Source organism: Microtus ochrogaster, chromosome 2, assembly GCF_000317375.1.
Source record: "Microtus ochrogaster isolate Prairie Vole_2 chromosome 2, MicOch1.0, whole genome shotgun sequence".
Lineage (NCBI taxonomy): Eukaryota > Metazoa > Chordata > Mammalia > Rodentia > Cricetidae > Microtus > Microtus ochrogaster.
The window spans coordinates 5,608,541-5,625,546 of record NC_022010.1 but is presented as its reverse complement, the minus strand read 5'-3'; the positions used below and the strand labels follow the sequence as shown (position 1 = coordinate 5,625,546).

Below are 17,006 nucleotides of genomic sequence, written 5' to 3'. Positions count from 1 at the left end.
CCTGCCTCTGCCTCCCGAGTGCTGGGATTAAAGGCGTGCGCCACCATCGCCCGGCTGAAGAGACAATTTTTTTTTATAGGAAGATGATTTGGAGGTTAGTCTCCAGGAGCATTTCTCAGAGCAGCTGGGTTTGTGCATCTCTTTGGCTTTGTTTTGTGAGTTGTGTCAAGGAGGTGATGTCAGGAATCATCTAAGGTAGAGGAAGGATTGTAGTACCAGAAGGTTTAAGGACAGCATAAGAGAACCCACAGAATCAATTAACCCAGGCTCATAGAGGCTCAGAGAGACTGAACTGACAACCAGGGAACCTGCATGGGGCTGACCTAGGCCCTCTGCATATATATTACAGTTGCATAGCTTGGTTGTCTTGTGGGACTCCTAACAATGGAAAAAGGGGCTTTCTCTGACTTTGCTGGCTGTTTTACGATCCCACTCTTTATACTGAGCTCCCTTGTCCAGCCTTAATATGAGGAGAGGTGCTTAGTCTTTTTTTTCCCATTTATTTATTTATTTTTAATTAAAAATTTCCACCTCCTCCCATTTCCCTCCTTCTTCATCCCCTCCCCGTTCCTCTCCAGTCCAAAGAGCAGTCTTATTGAAACTTAATATGCCATGTTTGGTTTATATCCATGGAAGGCCTGCTGTTTCCTGAATAGAAAGAGGAGTTGGTGTGGGGAGGGCTTGGAGAAGAGGGAGGGGAAACTGCAGTCTGTATGTAAAGTAATATCATTAAAATAAAAAAGAAATAGGAGGCTGAAGAGGTTTTTTTGTTCTGTTTTGTTTTTTAGTGGTTGGGAGTGCTGGCTGTCTTCCAGAGGTCCTGAGTTCAATTCCCAGCACCCACATGGCAGTTTACAACTGTCTATAACTCCTGTTCCAGGGGATCTGACACCCTCACACAGACATACTGGAGAACACCAATGTACATCAAATACAAATAAAAACTATTTTTCAAAGAAAGGAATAGGTTAAGATTTATATGTGGCTCTCTATAGTGAGGCAATATATATTGAATTTGTAGAACTAAAAACAATAACAAAAATAAACAACTGATTTCATATTTCTTGGAGGTGAAAGAGCTGTTAAAGATAGACTCTTTATGGATAGTGCCTCACTGAACATCTAGCCAGACATTTCAGTGGTATCCCCATCCCATGTGAAAATAATTCCTAGCCATTTCAGGGTATAGCGAACTCTTCCAAGAAACCGTGAGTCCTGCTCAGTTCCAGCAGCCTCAGAAAGATCCCAGAGGTGGTCTTGCTCTGCCCTGTAGCTCTCCTCTCCACAGGGCAGCGTGTTGGGCTCTAGGGAAGAGGACTTCAGCCCCAGGCAGTACGTAGAGAATTAATAGTAGCAAGAATGCCCTTGAGAATTAATGTCCAAAACCATAACATCCACGACAGAGAACTCTAAATATCATTCATGTTGAAGAGAAGTGGTATAAAATTAGATAAGATAAATAAATGTCTTTAACCATAGCTGAGGAAATGGAGGAGAAAAATAAAGAAATTCCTAAAGTGACTGGGTGTGTGGGGGCTGGAGAGATGGCTCAGCGGTAAAGAGCATTGACTGTTCTTCCAAAGGTCCTGAGTTCAATTCCCAGCAACCACATAGTGGCTCACAACCATCTGTAATGAGGCCTGGTGTCATCTTCTGGCCTGCATGCATACACACAGACAGGATATTGTATACATAATAAATAAATAAATAAATAAATAAATAAATAAATAAATAAATAAATAAATATTAGAAAAATAGAGTGACTGGGTGTGATAACCCATACCTATAATCTTAGCACTTGGGAGCTGAGTGAGTTCAGCCCAGCCTGGGCTATAAAGTGAGACCTGGCTCAAAACAAAACCCTAAGACAGAATGTATTATAGCTATTTTATTGTAAAATATTTGCTGATCTCCTATGTTAACTAGCATTTGAGGACTTACTGTTTCCTGGACCTGTTTCCTATGGGTAAAGCAGCCTGAGACCTAGGTAGTTGTTTATGGTGAGAGTGGAAACCAACAGTCACCCAGAAGTCCTGTGAAACAGATGTGCAAAATAAGAAACTTGAGAATCACAACACACTTCATTTGCACCCTCCCTTTGATTCACTCTGAAAACATCTCTCTTGCAGGCATCTGAAGTTGAAAAACAGCTCTCCATGCAGGTCCATGCACTCAGAGAAGACTTTCGGGAGAAAAATTCATCCACCAACCAGCACATCATCCGCCTGGAGAGCCTTCAGGCCGAGGTGAGGCCTTGGTGTGGGCCACACTTGAAGCTGTGCACTGGATTTTTGGATAAAGAGTCTCTGAGCTAGGGAATAAACCCCCTGCTCTCTATAAAAAGTACTGAAGCATCTAAGAAACATTTCTGTGAGAACTTGAGAACACTTGATCCTTGCTCTTGTGGGTAGCCTGTTGTCTGGAAAAATAAAGATGTGGAGAGTTATATCTGAGGGAGTTGGAACCATGAATGATCTACTTTTTACTGAATAATCTTGACAAGAAATACCCTCGCTAACTACACACAAAAACTGGGGAAGGACACCGTCCCCTTCTTCATTCCTCTTATTCTAGCTCAGTACATCACCATGTTTAAGGTATCATGCAAATTACTCCCGTTACTAACACACCAAAAAGCCCCACAATGTAGAACAGAAACTTGTATTTTATAGTAGAGGATAACAGCAGATGCTGCTAAGGAGTTAATAATGAGAGCATTTTGTATGATTCCTGAAATGTGGTGGTATAGCATATGCGAGGCCAGAATATGGCAGCAAAGGTCCGTGCCCCTGGCTCAAGCAGGGGAGGAGGAATGTAGCTTTAGCGCTCGGGGACTGTGGTACGAACAGCATGGGTGCCGCAGAGAAAGTGAGAGTCAAACCAGCAGAAAGGGGCTCTCCCAGGGCAAACTCCCATCTGGTTCACTCTCAGGACCTTCATCCCCTTTGACCAACCAGACTCTGAGAAACAGTGTAGAGCCTGACAGAAGGAATCCCTCTTCTGTGGTCAGGGGATCGAACACTGTAATCAGTCCAGAGAACCCTCCCTGCATCGTAAGTGACCTGAGGATGTTTTCTTAAAGTCTGTCAATATCTTCTCTTTTCTGCCTCCAATCCCCTTCTTTCCTCCTTTCCCTTGGGATTCCTACCGATACTGAGCAGCAGGTTCTTGAAGTAAGTAGAGATTGCTCCAGTGGGGTCTTGGCATGCCTGTCTGTGACATTTGTGTGCATGACTTGCCATTCTACTGCCCCTGCCAGGCTCCCACTCCTCCAAGTTGCCTGCCTTCCTGTTTGTTCCACCTGTTCACTTTCTCTAGCCCCTCAGGAACAAGTTTTCCAGGAATGTTTATTGCCAGGGTTTGTCACCAGTTTTAGGGTATGTATGGGTTGAGTGAAGAAGTTGACAACCCAATACCACACCCTGGCTTCATCTAGTGACAACTGCTGTTTGAAAGGTTAAGCTGTGAAATCTTTCATTTTAATTAAGTGACTTCATGAAACCTTGAAAATTAAGTGTTTCTTAAGGGCCAGTTATTTATCAGAATCTTATTAGGTCATTACTTTACTGGAAACCTGGGAAACAAAGATGATCCATCTGAAGGAGAATTGAAAGGTCAGAAGGCACATAAATAAAAATGAACCAGAGTGAAAATTCCCTTTGTATGGGTAAGTCTGCTTCAGAGAGAGGAATAGTGGGCCATTCACCCAAGACTTGCCCCTCTTGGTCTCTAACCCAGGTGCACACTTGAGAGACAATATTTCTTTGTTTGGACAGACACCCGATCTCTCTGGACAAAGGCCATATACCTCACTTCCCCAGGACAGCATCCTATCTGATTGATTGATGGCCAGGGAGGATTTGTGCTCTGAGCAAAACTCTAATGCAGAGTGGGGGCAGCCAAGAGGCAGAGGGAAAGGTAGGGCCCAGGGACCTAGAACAGTCACTTACTTAATTCTTCCTCTAGAAAAGTACTAAGTTCAGTCTCTAGAACTTAGACAAGGAAGAGCCTTAAGGCATTCTCCAGACTAGAGCACAGGGAAGGGAAACATCTTGACAATGGCAGGAAAGTATGTACAAGCATGCAGTTGGGTGAGAAATAAATACGACACGACGGGGAATTAATAGATGGCAGGAACAGGGTCAGGAGGATCTTGGGACTTCCGAGTCCTTCCCTTCCCCCAAAGCTAGGACTACTTGGGAAAGCTTTCTGGAGCCCCTGGGCATGGTGGTGCCCTGGTAAGGTATTTCTGGCCTTGAGGAGCAATGATTGAGCTGCTTCTCTGAAACACGGAAACCAAAGAAGACTGGGCATCTCTTTCCTCAGCTTTCTCCCTGACACCGAAGAGAGCGAACAGGCCTTACAAAGAAATGCATGTGTCTTGACACTGACTTCAGTGTGCAAAAAAAAAAAAAAAAAACAGCCTTTTCCATAAGGGAGATCTTTGCTTCTTTTCACAGATTATTTGTTCAAATTACCCATGAAGCCACTGTCTCATTCCTTTCCTGGGCGTGGGCTGATGTAGACACTCTACCGTCTATAACCTGCTAGCTTCTCGTTAGCCAGGTTCCCGGGTCTGAGCTGGGATGTTGGCACCAGGGGAATCAGCAGTAGGGAGAGGAGGCAGTGAACCTGCTTACAAAAGCACAGCACCTCTTAGGGAACTTCCTGGTGCTTATGCCTTGAAGAGTAGGTAGATCAGACCCTACTCTGCCAAAGGTGGGCCGAGGGCAGACAGGGTGGGGCCTTCTCCGACTTATCTCTGGAATTTACAGAGCACTAACTATCCTTCCTCTGCCTGGCAGCCCACTTGCTGGCTTCCCCTGGGCTAACTCCTACTCCTTCCCAGGCAACTTTCTAAAGGGGAGGGCCTTTCCCTTCAGCCCAAGGATCACACAGCTCTGTTCTCCAAGACGAGCACCACGCCTCTGGGCACAGTACACAGAGATATGTACCTTCATGTTTTGGGCTAGTCCCTCCTCCTATACTCAACCAGATAGAGCTCCACACCACCCTGTGGTTCTCCATCTTTTCAGATCAAGATGCTGTCGGATCGAAAACGGGAGTTGGAGCATCGGCTCAGCACCACTTTAGAGGAGAACGACCTGCTTCAAGGGACTGTAGAGGAGCTACAGGACCGAGTGCTGATCCTAGAAAGGCAGAGCCATGACAAAGACCTGCAGGTACCGCACAGAGATTCTATCCCATAGAGCTAGGGCTAGACAGTGGGAGCGCTTAATCAAACAGGAAAGGCCATGAGGCCAACACCACTGCTGCTGTCCAGGTGGGTGGCTCTGAGATCTTCACATGGGTCTTGTAATTCCCCAGGGGATTCTACCATGACTATAGCTGGGTAAGTATATTGTCCTCAGATCATCCCTCCTATGTGTTCTGACCCACTGGTCCTTGGAGCAGTGTCACACAGTTCTTTCTAGGCTGTTAATGGCTGGAGCACCCTAGCATTTGTGCAGTCTGCCAGCCTGTGGAGCTCTGTACTCAACTCCCCATGCGGTGATCTCTGCTGCTGCTGTTGCCCAGCAGAGGGATTTAGTTGCCTGGCACAGAGCAGAAACCAAGAGCCTTCTCACAGAACCCAGCAAGACATACTCAGCTTCTGCTGATGGCTAGAAAAGGCACAGGCTACCACTTTGTGAACCTGATTGGTCATTTTTAATCTCCCTAAGGGAAACTGCTTCTTAATCATATTTGCCCTTGTTTGGGAACTGCCACCAGACCTCAAATGGAAATCCAAGATCAGACTTGACAAGAAATAACCTCAAAACAGAAAAATAATCTCCCAGTCTCCCCAGCAATAGAGGGTAGCATCTGTTCCCAGGTGCGTTGCTGAGCTGGGCCTACAGAGTAGGAGAGCATCATTTCCCTCTGGGCATGGTGGGGGAGGGTACCGTGGGTTGTTTTGGTATCACTTGTGGGGAAGTGGTTGGGCAGGTAATACTTAAATGCCAGGTAAGTCCCTACCCAAAGACCAGGCCACAGAGGCCCACTGGGCTCAGAGGGAAGCTTATTTAGAAGTTCTGATGTGGGGTGACATTTTAACTGAAACCGAACATGGTACACGCCTATGATCTTAGCTCTTGGGAGGCTGAGTCGGGAGGAATAAGAGTTCAGAGTTTATCTGGACTGTGTAACAAGTTCTGGGCCAGGCTAGACTGTATAGAAACTGTCTCAGACAATAAAAGGAAACACCTTGTCTGGTGTCTAGTAAAAACACTTGTTGCTGCCCCTAAGCAGTTTGCCTCTTTGAGGGACATTTATTAGATCCCCCGACCCCCTGTGATTTTTGTTCAACTAATAACTTTCCATAGAGTAGGGCCTCAAAAATGCTGAATAGAAAATGGGGCTGGGGTGTGGCTCTGTAGTAGGGAGTTGGGGCAGCAAACAGACCTGGTTTCAACCCCCAGCAGCACAGAATGGAAGAGGGGAGGGAAGGGAAAACATGGAGCTGGTTCTAACACCTCAGAGCAGGTTTTGAAATGGAAAGGAATGTGATCATTTTTTAATAATAAGAGCAAGTGTTGCAGGTCACTTTCTAGTGAATGGAGAGCTTTCATATACTTCTCTCAAGCTTAGAGAAAACAAATCACTTATCCAAAGTCACGGACCAAGTCCTTGATAGACTTGAAGCCACCTCTGACCAGCCCCAGTAGAACTGATTTGCTGCTGTGCATTTGCCCTTACAGTCCGTGTTAGACCAGCTCTTGGGGCCACATGAAGCCCTCTGCTGTTAACAGATAGAACACAGAGAGGAAAAAGAAGACAAAACCCAGAGATAGCCGAAAAGAAATGTGCATGCCCACTGCCTAACAGGGAACCTGGAAATGAAGGGAAAGAAGCAGGACTAGGGTGGACTTCCAAGTACTACCTGGTGTAGGGGGACTGTGTGTCCTGTAGCATCAGGAACCTGAAGTCATGCCTGCGAATGGACATTCAAAAGAAAGAGGTCATACAAGACCCCCTAGCAAATCAGAACATTTCCACCCTTTTTGGAGGATCATATTTATTCTTCCCCTTTCCTACTTGTGTAACTATTTCTTTTTTTTAATTAATTAATTTATTTATTATGTATACAGTGTTCTGTCTGCATTTATCCCTGCAAGTCAGAAGAGGACACCATATCTTATTATAGATGGTTATGAACCACCATGTGGTTGCTGGGAATTGAACTCAGGACCTCCGGAAGAGCAGCCAGTGCTCTTAACATCCTGAGCCATCTCTCCAGCCCCTGTGTAACTGTTTCTGTCTGTGCCTTCTGTTTATGTAAAATCTTAAGTTGCCACTAGTTACTAGTTTCCTCCAGAAAGCCCTGTCACCAAAATGGCCTCAACTGACAGAAAAAGAAAAAAATCCAGTTGATCCAGGTAGCACTTGAACAGTCCTAACCCAGATTTGTAAAATGTTGAGTCAGTGGCCTTGGAATGTGTTTAATCCCTGATTTTAAATCCTCAGATAAGGTCGGGTAGGAGGCTGAGCAGTAAGGCAAAGCCTCCATCATCGGGCACCCCTTTGATCTCTTTGGCTGAATGACTGGAGTCCTGATGTCAGAAACGTGTGTGTGTGTGTGTGTGTGTGTGTGTTGTGTGCATGTTTTGTAGGTTTACATGATAGGGTACACATGTAGAGGGTTGTGTGAGTGTGTTGTATAGGTGCACATGTGGAGGTGTGTTCTCTGTATGTGTATGAGTTGTATAAATACACGTCACAGTGTTCATGTGGAGGGGTGTGTGTGTGTGTGTGTATGGGTAGATGCGCATGCCACAGTATGTATGTGGAGTTCAGAGAAGAATTTTTCTGAACCACTTCTCACCTTCCTACACATGGGTCTTGAGGATCAAACACAGGTCATCGGGCTGGGTGGTGAGCCTTTGCCTACAGAGTGGTTTCTCCCACCAAAAACAGATTTTTAAGCTACAGATCAAATTCAGCTATGGTTTTTGTTTGTGTCTTAAGACTTTAGAATAGGGATTAAAACTCACACTTCATAACAAGTATTTTGTTAAACTTCGTTTGTTCTGGTTTTGTTTGAGACAGGCTCTAGCTTTAGTCCTGGCTGACTCAGAACTTGGTAGGTACACTAGGGCTGGCCTTGGATTTGTATCCATTCTCCTGTCTCTCCCTCTCAGGTGCTGGAATTACAGGTACATGTGGCCATTCTGGCTTTACTAAACTTAAGAAAAAGATTTTGCTTTAATACTCAGTAAAGATGTCAGCTGTCCTTCTAAGGAGCTCTTAGCCCCTTACAGAAATGCATAGGGCAAGACCCTGGAAAATGGGTAGGTTCCATCAGCAGAGTGCAGGCCCCTATCACTGTAGAATAACCCATGAAGCAGTGCCTTGGAGTCTAGACTTTGCTCTGACTCTGATCGTGTGTAATTGAGCAAATCTGGGCCATCACAACATCTTAGCCCCTCCGTGTCAAGAGGGAGATTGTCCCCACTTTTGCTCACTTTAGTATGTGAACTGTACTAATAAAAGCATTTCATGTCACCCTTTTCATACATAGAAATACACTGTCACCTTTCTTATACAAACGTGTTATTTTTTTTTTTATGGTTTTGTGAGACAGTTTCTCTGTGTAGCCCTGGCTGTCCTGGAATTTGCTCTGTAGACCAGCGTGGCCTTGAATTCAAAGATCCACTTACCTCTTGCCTCCTGAGTGCTGTGATTAAAGGTGTGTGCAACCATGCTCATCTAGATACCATTTACTTTACAGGATTCCTATGGCTACCAGGTTCTCCCATGATTTGATTTGGTTTTCCTGTACATCTGTCCAGGTGGTGAATCAGTCACTGACCAGAGAATGAGGCACCTCCTGCCCTTTTGTTCTCTTGCTGTTACAATTAATTAAACACTTTTGAGTGTGTGTGGGTAATTGAACTAATTGTATCCAGTGCACCAGAACGTATACTTAACTGTGGAAGCTTCTCCTACTGAGATGTGTGTGGCACTGCCTAGAGAATAATTGTAAAGCATTTGTGCTGAACATGCTGCTTGTAATTGTGCTGCTTGGGTCCTAGGAATGTCTCTTTATTCCCTATAACCCTGGTTTGTGTTATTTTTGTTCTTTCCTCCCAAGTTTTCCTAATACTTGGGCTAGAGGAGTTCCCACTGTACTTACCAGCAGGCGTTGCTAATCCAGGGACTAGGTAGTATATCTTGTCATCCTGTCAGCAGCTGGACCCTCGCCCTTCCTAGTTAGGGCTCAACCAGACCACTCGCCAGCCACTTCCTGGCAGTGATGGGTTGAAGGTCTTTAGAGGATTGGCTAAAGTCTGGCTCCCTTAATGAGAGCCAGAGCTCTTAGTTGCTGCCTTCGATCCCACGCCTCTGCATCTGCAGGAGACACAGTGGCTTAGAAGAGAGTCCCAGGAAAGCAGCACAGCCCAGTCCACAGTGGCCTTAGGCATTCAAGGCCAGCACTCCAGCGTTCCCAGCCCAACCTGACTGTTCAAACAAAGGCAGTCCAAGTGCGGGAGGGACGTCTGTACACTGCCACACCCAGCTGTTTCCTCTTTTTAATGAAACAGAGATGGTTCCAGAAAGACCACTTTATAAAAGAATAAATTTAAATCCCAGGAAGCTCTTCACCCACACTAGCCTAGGGTTGGGGTGATATCTGTGTGTGTGGGTGGGTGCGTGTGCGCGCGCGTGTGCACACATAAACACGCACACTTGAGTGTACAGGCACATAGATGCATGTGTGTACATGTGGATTGGATGCCTGAGTATTGGGAGTCCTCCTTAATCACTATCCACCTTATTTATTATTATAAGTGTGCGTGTGAGAGCCCATGTGCCATGGAACACATAGAGGTTAGAGGACAATTTCCAGGACTTGGTTCTCTCCTCTCATTGTGGGTACTGGGAATCAAATCCAAGTCCCTCAGACTTGTATGCCATGAACTTTCATCTGCTGACCCAGACCCTGCATGTGTATCTGTGTACCACATGCACGCAGTGCCCTTGAGCCAGAGGTCTTCAGATCCCCCTGTAAGCCACTGTGTGAGTGTTGGAACTCAATGGCAGGACCACTGAAAGAGCAGTTAGTGCCCTTAACTACTGGGTCATCTCTCCAGCCCCTCCACTTTGTTGTTTGAGAAATGTCTCTCACTGAATCTCTCATCTCATTGGGAGTGTACACTTTAGAATGGAGTTGCTGGATCATTGGACAGTTAGGTTTAACTTCATTTTTTTAAAACTGCTAAGGAGGGCTGGCAAGATGACTCAGTTAAAAGCACTGACCTCCACGTGAGTGTCATAGTAAGTGCATATCCATATTCTTGCACACATATCATATATAACACAATAATAATAATTGTTTTTGTTTTTCAAGACAGGGTTTCTTCTGTGTAGCCTTGGCTATCCTGGAACTTGGTTTGTAGGCCAGGCTGGCCTCAAACTCAGAGAGAGTCCCCTGCCTCTGCCTCCTGAGTGCTGGGATTAAAGGCGTACACCACTATACCCTCTGTAATTTTTTTTTAAACCAAGATACAAACCAAAATAGTGCCGGGCGATGGTGGCGCACGCCTTTAATCCCAGCACTCAGGAGGCAGAGGCAGGCGGATCTCTGTGAGTTCGAGACCAGCCTGGTCTACAGAGCTAGTTCCAGGACAGGCTCCAAAACCACAGAGAACTCCTGTCTCGAAAAAACCGAAAAAATAAAATAAAATAAAATAAAATAAAAAACAAACCAAAATAGTTTGCACTTAGTTGCTTTATTTATATCTTGAGATTTTTGTTTGGTTTTGTTGTTGCTACTGTTAAGACACTTTCTTTTTAACCAATCTGGCCCAAATTCAAGATCCTCCTGCCTTCACTCCCAAGTGCTTAAACTGCACACATGTGCTGCCATCAGCCCCTTGAGTCTTTGTCTCTCTGTTTTGGATTTTCAAGACAGGGTTTCTCTGTATAGTTTTGGCTGTCCTGGAACTCACTTTGTAGACCAGGCTGGCCTCGAACTCAGAGCGAGCCACCTGCCTCTGCCTTCCCAGTGCTGTGATTAAAGGCGTGCACCACCACCACCCACCTCTTGAGTCTTCTGAATCACTAGGTTATTCTAGTAACTTTTTCGCTGAGATTATTGATGGAATGGAGTTGTTTGTTCTGTAGAATTTCCCTGAGCTGGGTCTTGCTGACTTTGTCCCACCCACAACTTGATACATTCCTCCCAACTCTTTTCCTGTGAGTTGGCAAGTCTTGCAGCAGGGTCAGGTCCTGGGCACTGCCTGCTGTGATTTGGATAAGCTGCCTAGCATTTCTTCCCCACAGCTGCACCAAAGCCAGCTGGAGCTGCAGGAGGTACGGCTGTCCTACAGGCAGCTGCAGGTGAAAGTGGAAGAGCTCACGGAGGAGAGGAGCCTGCAGAGCTCGGCTGCTACCAGCACGTCCCTGCTGTCAGAGATCGAGCAAAGCATGGAGGCCGAGGAGCTGGAGCAGGAGAGAGAGCAGGTGCTGATGTCACTTTTCTGGCAGGAGAAGTAGACCCCGGGGTTCTCTTCCACCCTCCTCTTCAACACTGTACTGCCGCTTGGCAACAGGCCGCAGTCCCTGTATGAGCTCCTATGGCCACAGCTGGAGCGGTGCTCCACTCACTGAACGGCCACAGATGAAGCAGTGCTCCACTCACTGAACGGCCACAGCTGGAGCAGTGCTCCACTCACTGAACGGCCATAGCTGGAGCAGTGCTCCACTCACTGAACGGCCACTGAAACCTTGAGCAGAACAGCTAGAGCCCAGTGTCCTCCGCTCAGGCCCTCCCCTGGGCCTCGGAGGTGATACAGAGTCCTCCAGCATTTGCAGTCCAGCAGTCCACCCCTTCGATGCCATTTGTCTCTTTATGCCTTCCATAATCACTCCTTTCCCGCTAGGCCCCGATTCCAATCAGTGAAGCTAATTACGTAACAGAAATGCTTTGCATGGCAGATTACTTGATTAGAGGGAAAATAAGAATTGGTAGTAGCTGGTCATGGGCACTAGGAAGACTGAGGCAGAGCAGCTACAGTAAGTTCCAGTCCAGCCAGGGCTACAGGTTAATCTCAGAAAGAAGTGAAAGTCTAAGAAGATGGACTAAGTCCAAAATATTTCTTATGGTAGACTATTTAAAAAAACAATAGCAACAACAACAAAAAAAACCCTTGGTCCTAAAAACAAGATTTCACGTCTCAGTGTTTTGGCTTTAAATACTAAATAACCCAGTCTGTAACAGAGTAACTTTGTGCTACAGCTGAGACTGCAGCTCTGGGAAGCCTACTGCCAGGTCCGCTATCTCTGCTCACACCTTCGAGGAAACGACAGTGCCGATTCAGCCGTGTCCACAGATTCCTCCATGGATGAGTCCTCAGAAACCTCCTCCGCCAAGGACGTGCCTGCTGGCAGCCTGCGCACTGCCCTCAGTGATCTCAAGAGACTGATACAGAGCACTGTAGATGGCATGGAGCCCACGGTAAGGGTCAGCTACAGCATCCAGCCAGTGTGCAGTGGGAACTCATTGTAGATGGTGCGGTAAGCTGAGCTGGAGCTTCCCTCATAACGTGCTGCCAGGATCCCGAGCCATTAGTTTGAGAGTACTAAGTACCAGTAACCAGGAGGTAGGACTGCAAATGCCATGGTAGCGGTTCTCAACCTTCCTACTGCTGCTACCGTCTAATACAATTCCTCATGTTGTGCTGACTCCCAACCATAAAATTAGTTTCTTTGATACTTTATAACTGTAATTTTGCTGCTGTTATGAATCCTGATGTAAATATTTTTGGGGATAGATGTTTAACACAGGGTCAAGACCCACAGGTTGAGAACAACTGTACCATGGCATAGTCCTTTTCTCCATATAGTTACATACAAGGCGCTAGTGGCCTAGAGTTGAAGGGTTTTTTCTTAGAGACATTGAATAGAGAAATTTGTATCTGGGTAAAACTCCCAAGTTGCTCTTCTGTAATTGGTCCTGAGAGAAAGGTGCTCATGAGTAGGCAGAGGCTGGCAGATCTCTATCTGAGTTCAAGGCTAGCTTGGTCTATGTAGCAAGTTCTAAGGCAGCCAGAAATACATAGTAAGACTCTGTTTCAAAAACAAAACAAAAAACAAAAAAAAAACAAAAACAGAAAGAGAGAGAGAAAGTCTCAGCACAGGAGGTTGAGGAACTGAGCAGGCTCTCTGGGAACCCCAGAGGAGGCCTCGTGTGAGGAAGAGGACTTTCCTCTTCATCCAGAGTGGACCGGCCATCTCTACAGCTTCATGGTAGATTCTCCCTGGTTTCTCTCCTGAGTCACCCTCCCAGAGTAGCTAATGTCTTCTGTTCTATTAGAGGCAATAAGTTGAAGAGCAGATGTTTCTGTTTAAACAGCCTGGGTTGATCTGTAGACTAGATAGTAGCAAGAGGCCGAGTCATTGTGGGATAAGGAAGTTGTCAGTGGTATATGCCATTCATAGCACGTACAGCTGTTTCTTCCAAAACTTGAAATAAAAATGAGCTTTTCTGCTGGGCGGTGGTGGCACACGCCTGTAATCCCAGCACTTGGGAGGCAGAGGCAGGCGGATCTCTGTGAGTTCGAGACCAGCCTGGTCTACAGAGCTAGTTCCAGGACAGGCTCCAAAGCCACAGAGAAATCCTGTCTCGAAAAAATAAAAATAAAAAATGAGCTTTTCTAGGGTAAAATTAAATGGAGAAAAATCTCTCCCTAGTCCCCCAGGCCCCCCGTTTCATCCTGTCACCTTCCTTCATTTCTCTTCACTTTTCTGACCTGCGCCCATTTCTCTCCCTCTCTTCCCTACCTACTACTGGCTTCCCTCTTTCTGTCAGGGCACCCGGAGAATGGACGATGACTCACTGGAAGAACAGATAAGGCAGACCAGTGAGGACTCAAGAGCCCTGAGGGAGCTCATGGAGGGAGAGAGGGGTAAACTGAGGCAGAGCCTAGAAGAGCTGCAGCAACTCCACAGTCAGGTGAGCACCCCATTTCACAGTGGAGAGAATGTACATGGGTCCCTTATCCACTCCCGCTTTTGTGAGATGCTGCTCTCCTCCATGATGTTCTCATGGGGCTATGACCCAAAGTTGAGGAACTGGGTGTCTTCAGGAGAGAAAAATCAGTCCTCATTCTGCCCGAGTGAGATTGGCAGGGACAGAAATAGCTGGTTGTGTTTCCTGAGGTGGTGTGTTCACAGAGGTAGAAATCGGGCTGGCTGGTTAGTGCTGACCACTGAAAGCCACAGCTCCCAGGCCACTTTCTGATGTTTTCCCAGCAACTCCCAGGCCAGGAGTTGTCAGTCAAAAGACAGTTGATCTTTACAAGTATCAGCTTCATCACCTTTGAGACCTTTTTTTTTTCAGCTCTTGGGAACTTACTGTTGCCCCTGCTGTTCCTTTCTTGTTTGATCATGATTCCATCTCTCTGTGAACACTAAAGGACATCAGTACTCTGATCTGAAAAATGTTAAAGGACTTAGGAGATGCTTCACCCAGAAAGAGGTTTTTGAGATCTGTCCTAGGACACACTTCCTCTGGACCAGACATACGCAGGAGTGACCTATACGCAACCCCGCTTACCTGCCTTTCCTGGCCTGGGTAAAATTTCTTACACTTAAGATACCTTCATTATCAACTCCTTTTTACTGTCATCTTAGAAAAATACGTCTACAGCCACCGCTAATCTTCGTGTGAGAGGGCAGAGGGCAAGGGTAAAGGTCACAGCTGTGGCTTGCTCCTGCCTAAACGCTGAGATCCTCAGAAAGTGGTTCAGACTTCAAGACAGAACTTCTCAACTAAAGGAATAAAATACAAGAGAAAGTTCTCTGAAAGGGTATAGCTCAGTGGTAGAGCACTTGACCAACAATTGCAAGGCCCTAGGTTCAATCGTCAGCACTCCCCAAAGGGGAAAAAAATTGTTTAAGTTCTTTGGAGGTGGTGGCACACAGTGTGGTGGCACCTGCGTGTAACTACAGTGCTTGGAAGTGAGAAGTGAAGGCAGGGGACCTAGGAGTTCAAGGCCATCATCAAATACATAGTTCATGGCCAGCCTGACACCCTGTCTCAGTTAAACGAAGAGGGCAAATGTTCCTTAGGTTAACACTGTATTGGTTGGTTCGCTGGTTGGTCTGGAGATGGTGGTCTCGCTGTGCTACATTTATTAGTCTTGAACTCTTGGGCTCAGCAGATCCTCTTGCCTCAGCCTCCCAAGCATATATGTCAGTGCTCTTGACTTATTTTAATTAAGTGCGTGCTTATTAGTGATTTGATAAATTTTTTATTTTTTTTTTTTGTTTTTTTCGAGACAGGGTTTCTCTGTGGCTTTGGAGCCTGTCCTGGAACTAGCTCTGTAGACCAGGCTGGTCTCGAACTCACAGAGATCCGCCTGTCTCTGCCTCCCAAGTGCTGGGATTAAAGGTGTGCGCCACCATCGCCCGGCTGTGATTTGATAAATTTTTTAAAAAGTTTTCTTATCAGAGTTAAAAACTAAAAATTTCCTGGAGGACATTATTATTTCATTCAGAAGTACAGCTTAAATATAGGTTGGCATGGAACTTTAGGAAGTCATGTCTACTAAGTTTTCTTAGAAGTTCAGTTGATAGCCAGGTGTAGTGGCACACATCTTTAATCCCAGCACTCGGGAGGTAGAAGCATGTGGACCTCTGTGAGTTCTAGGCCAGCCTGCTCTACAGAGTGAGTTCCAGGACACCCAGGATTGTTACACAGAGAAACCCTGTCTCAAAAAACAAAACAAAAGTTCATTTGATAACTGGTTGAGGCCAGTACCTGTGAGCTTCCTTACAGAGAGTTCCCTAGACTCCACTCATGCCCCATGTGGACTGTAGAATTTCTTCAAAGAAGAAACCCCTTAGCTACACCTGCATCTACTAATGTGGACACCCATGGGAGTCACACTAACACCCAGGGTAGGGATTTGGGATTCTCACTTAGTCCTAAAAATAGCAGCCAATACTGAAGGCTTGATATTCCTCATGGGGGTTGGTTCACAATCTGCCCACTGCCCACTATATGCCTGGCACTGAAGCTAGACCCTGAGCACATGTGATACTTGTGTGGAACACTTGCTTTCTAGGGTCTCTAACAGTGTTGGGAGGGCAGCTGGAGCTATCTCTGTGCTCCTTGGTAGTATGGTGCAGACGAGGTTACCTGGGTCTGAGATTTCAGGAACAGCTAGGCCCAAGTTAAGCCTCGTCCACTCAGTGATGCAGTCTCTTAAGTCCATTGCTTTCCTTCTTGATAGTGTTCTTATTCCCCTGGAACCTGGACAGAAGTCAGTGTGGGTGTGCTGCATGCTGCCACCTCAGAAACTAATCAGACTTTAATTAAAAGAGTGCAATAACTGCTAATATCTGTTTGAGGTAAAATCCATAGCCAGTATTAGCACCCACTACCTCTCTGCCCTCTGTCTCCAGCATCCTCCTTGGCATTGGTGAATACAGAGCAGCCGCCAGCAGATGGAGGGGGGTCTTCAGGATTAATTGTAGACTATAAAAGACAAGTACCCAGGAGCTGGAGAGATGGCTCAGCAGTTAAGAGCACTTGTTGCTCTTACAGAGGACTCAGGTTCAATTTCCAACATACGTGGTAGTTCACAGTCATCCATAACTCAGTTCCAGGGGATCCAGTACTGTCTTTACATCCACAGGCAGCGGGCACACACATGGTATATATAAATACATATAGACAAAACACTCATTCACATAAACTATATAAATCTAAAAACAAATTTAAAGCAGATATCCATGAGGTCCCCCTGCCCCTGATCACTTTGTAACCTAGGCATTAGGAACAACTTCACAGCATTTTCTGTGAGTCTTTTTATGCAAGGTTTTCTTTTTTTTTTTTTTGTTTTGTTTTGTTTTGTTTTGTTTTTTGTTTTTCGAGACAGGGTTTCTCTGTGGTTTTGGAGCCTGTCCTGGAACTAGCTTTTGTAGACCAGGCTGGTCTCGAACTCACAGAGATCCGCCTGCCTCTGCCTCCCAAGTGCTGGGATTAAAGGCGTGCG

At 46.0% G+C, this 17,006-nt stretch overlaps 1 protein-coding gene across 4 annotated transcripts in view; it reads left to right on the top strand.

Moving 5' to 3' along the window:
* Positions 1-17,006, top strand: part of Bicdl1 (BICD family like cargo adaptor 1) — a 92,560-nt gene that overhangs the window by 63,215 nt on the left and 12,339 nt on the right. For 2 of the 4 annotated variants that reach the window (XR_001229111.2, XM_013349564.2), the window contains exons 3-7: positions 2,130-2,246; positions 5,037-5,183; positions 11,287-11,466; positions 12,242-12,460; positions 13,814-13,957. Coding sequence is in view for 1 of the 4 variants with exons in the window: in XM_013349564.2 (XP_013205018.1) it covers positions 2,130-2,246; positions 5,037-5,183; positions 11,287-11,466; positions 12,242-12,460; positions 13,814-13,957 (807 nt within the window). In the remaining 3 variants the exon portion in view is untranslated. Of the gene's footprint in view, positions 1-2,129; positions 2,247-3,161; positions 3,174-5,036; positions 5,184-11,286; positions 11,467-12,241; positions 12,461-13,813; positions 13,958-17,006 lie in introns of all 4 variants that reach the window. The other 2 variants (XR_003377842.1, XR_003377841.1) reach the window with 2 other exon arrangements.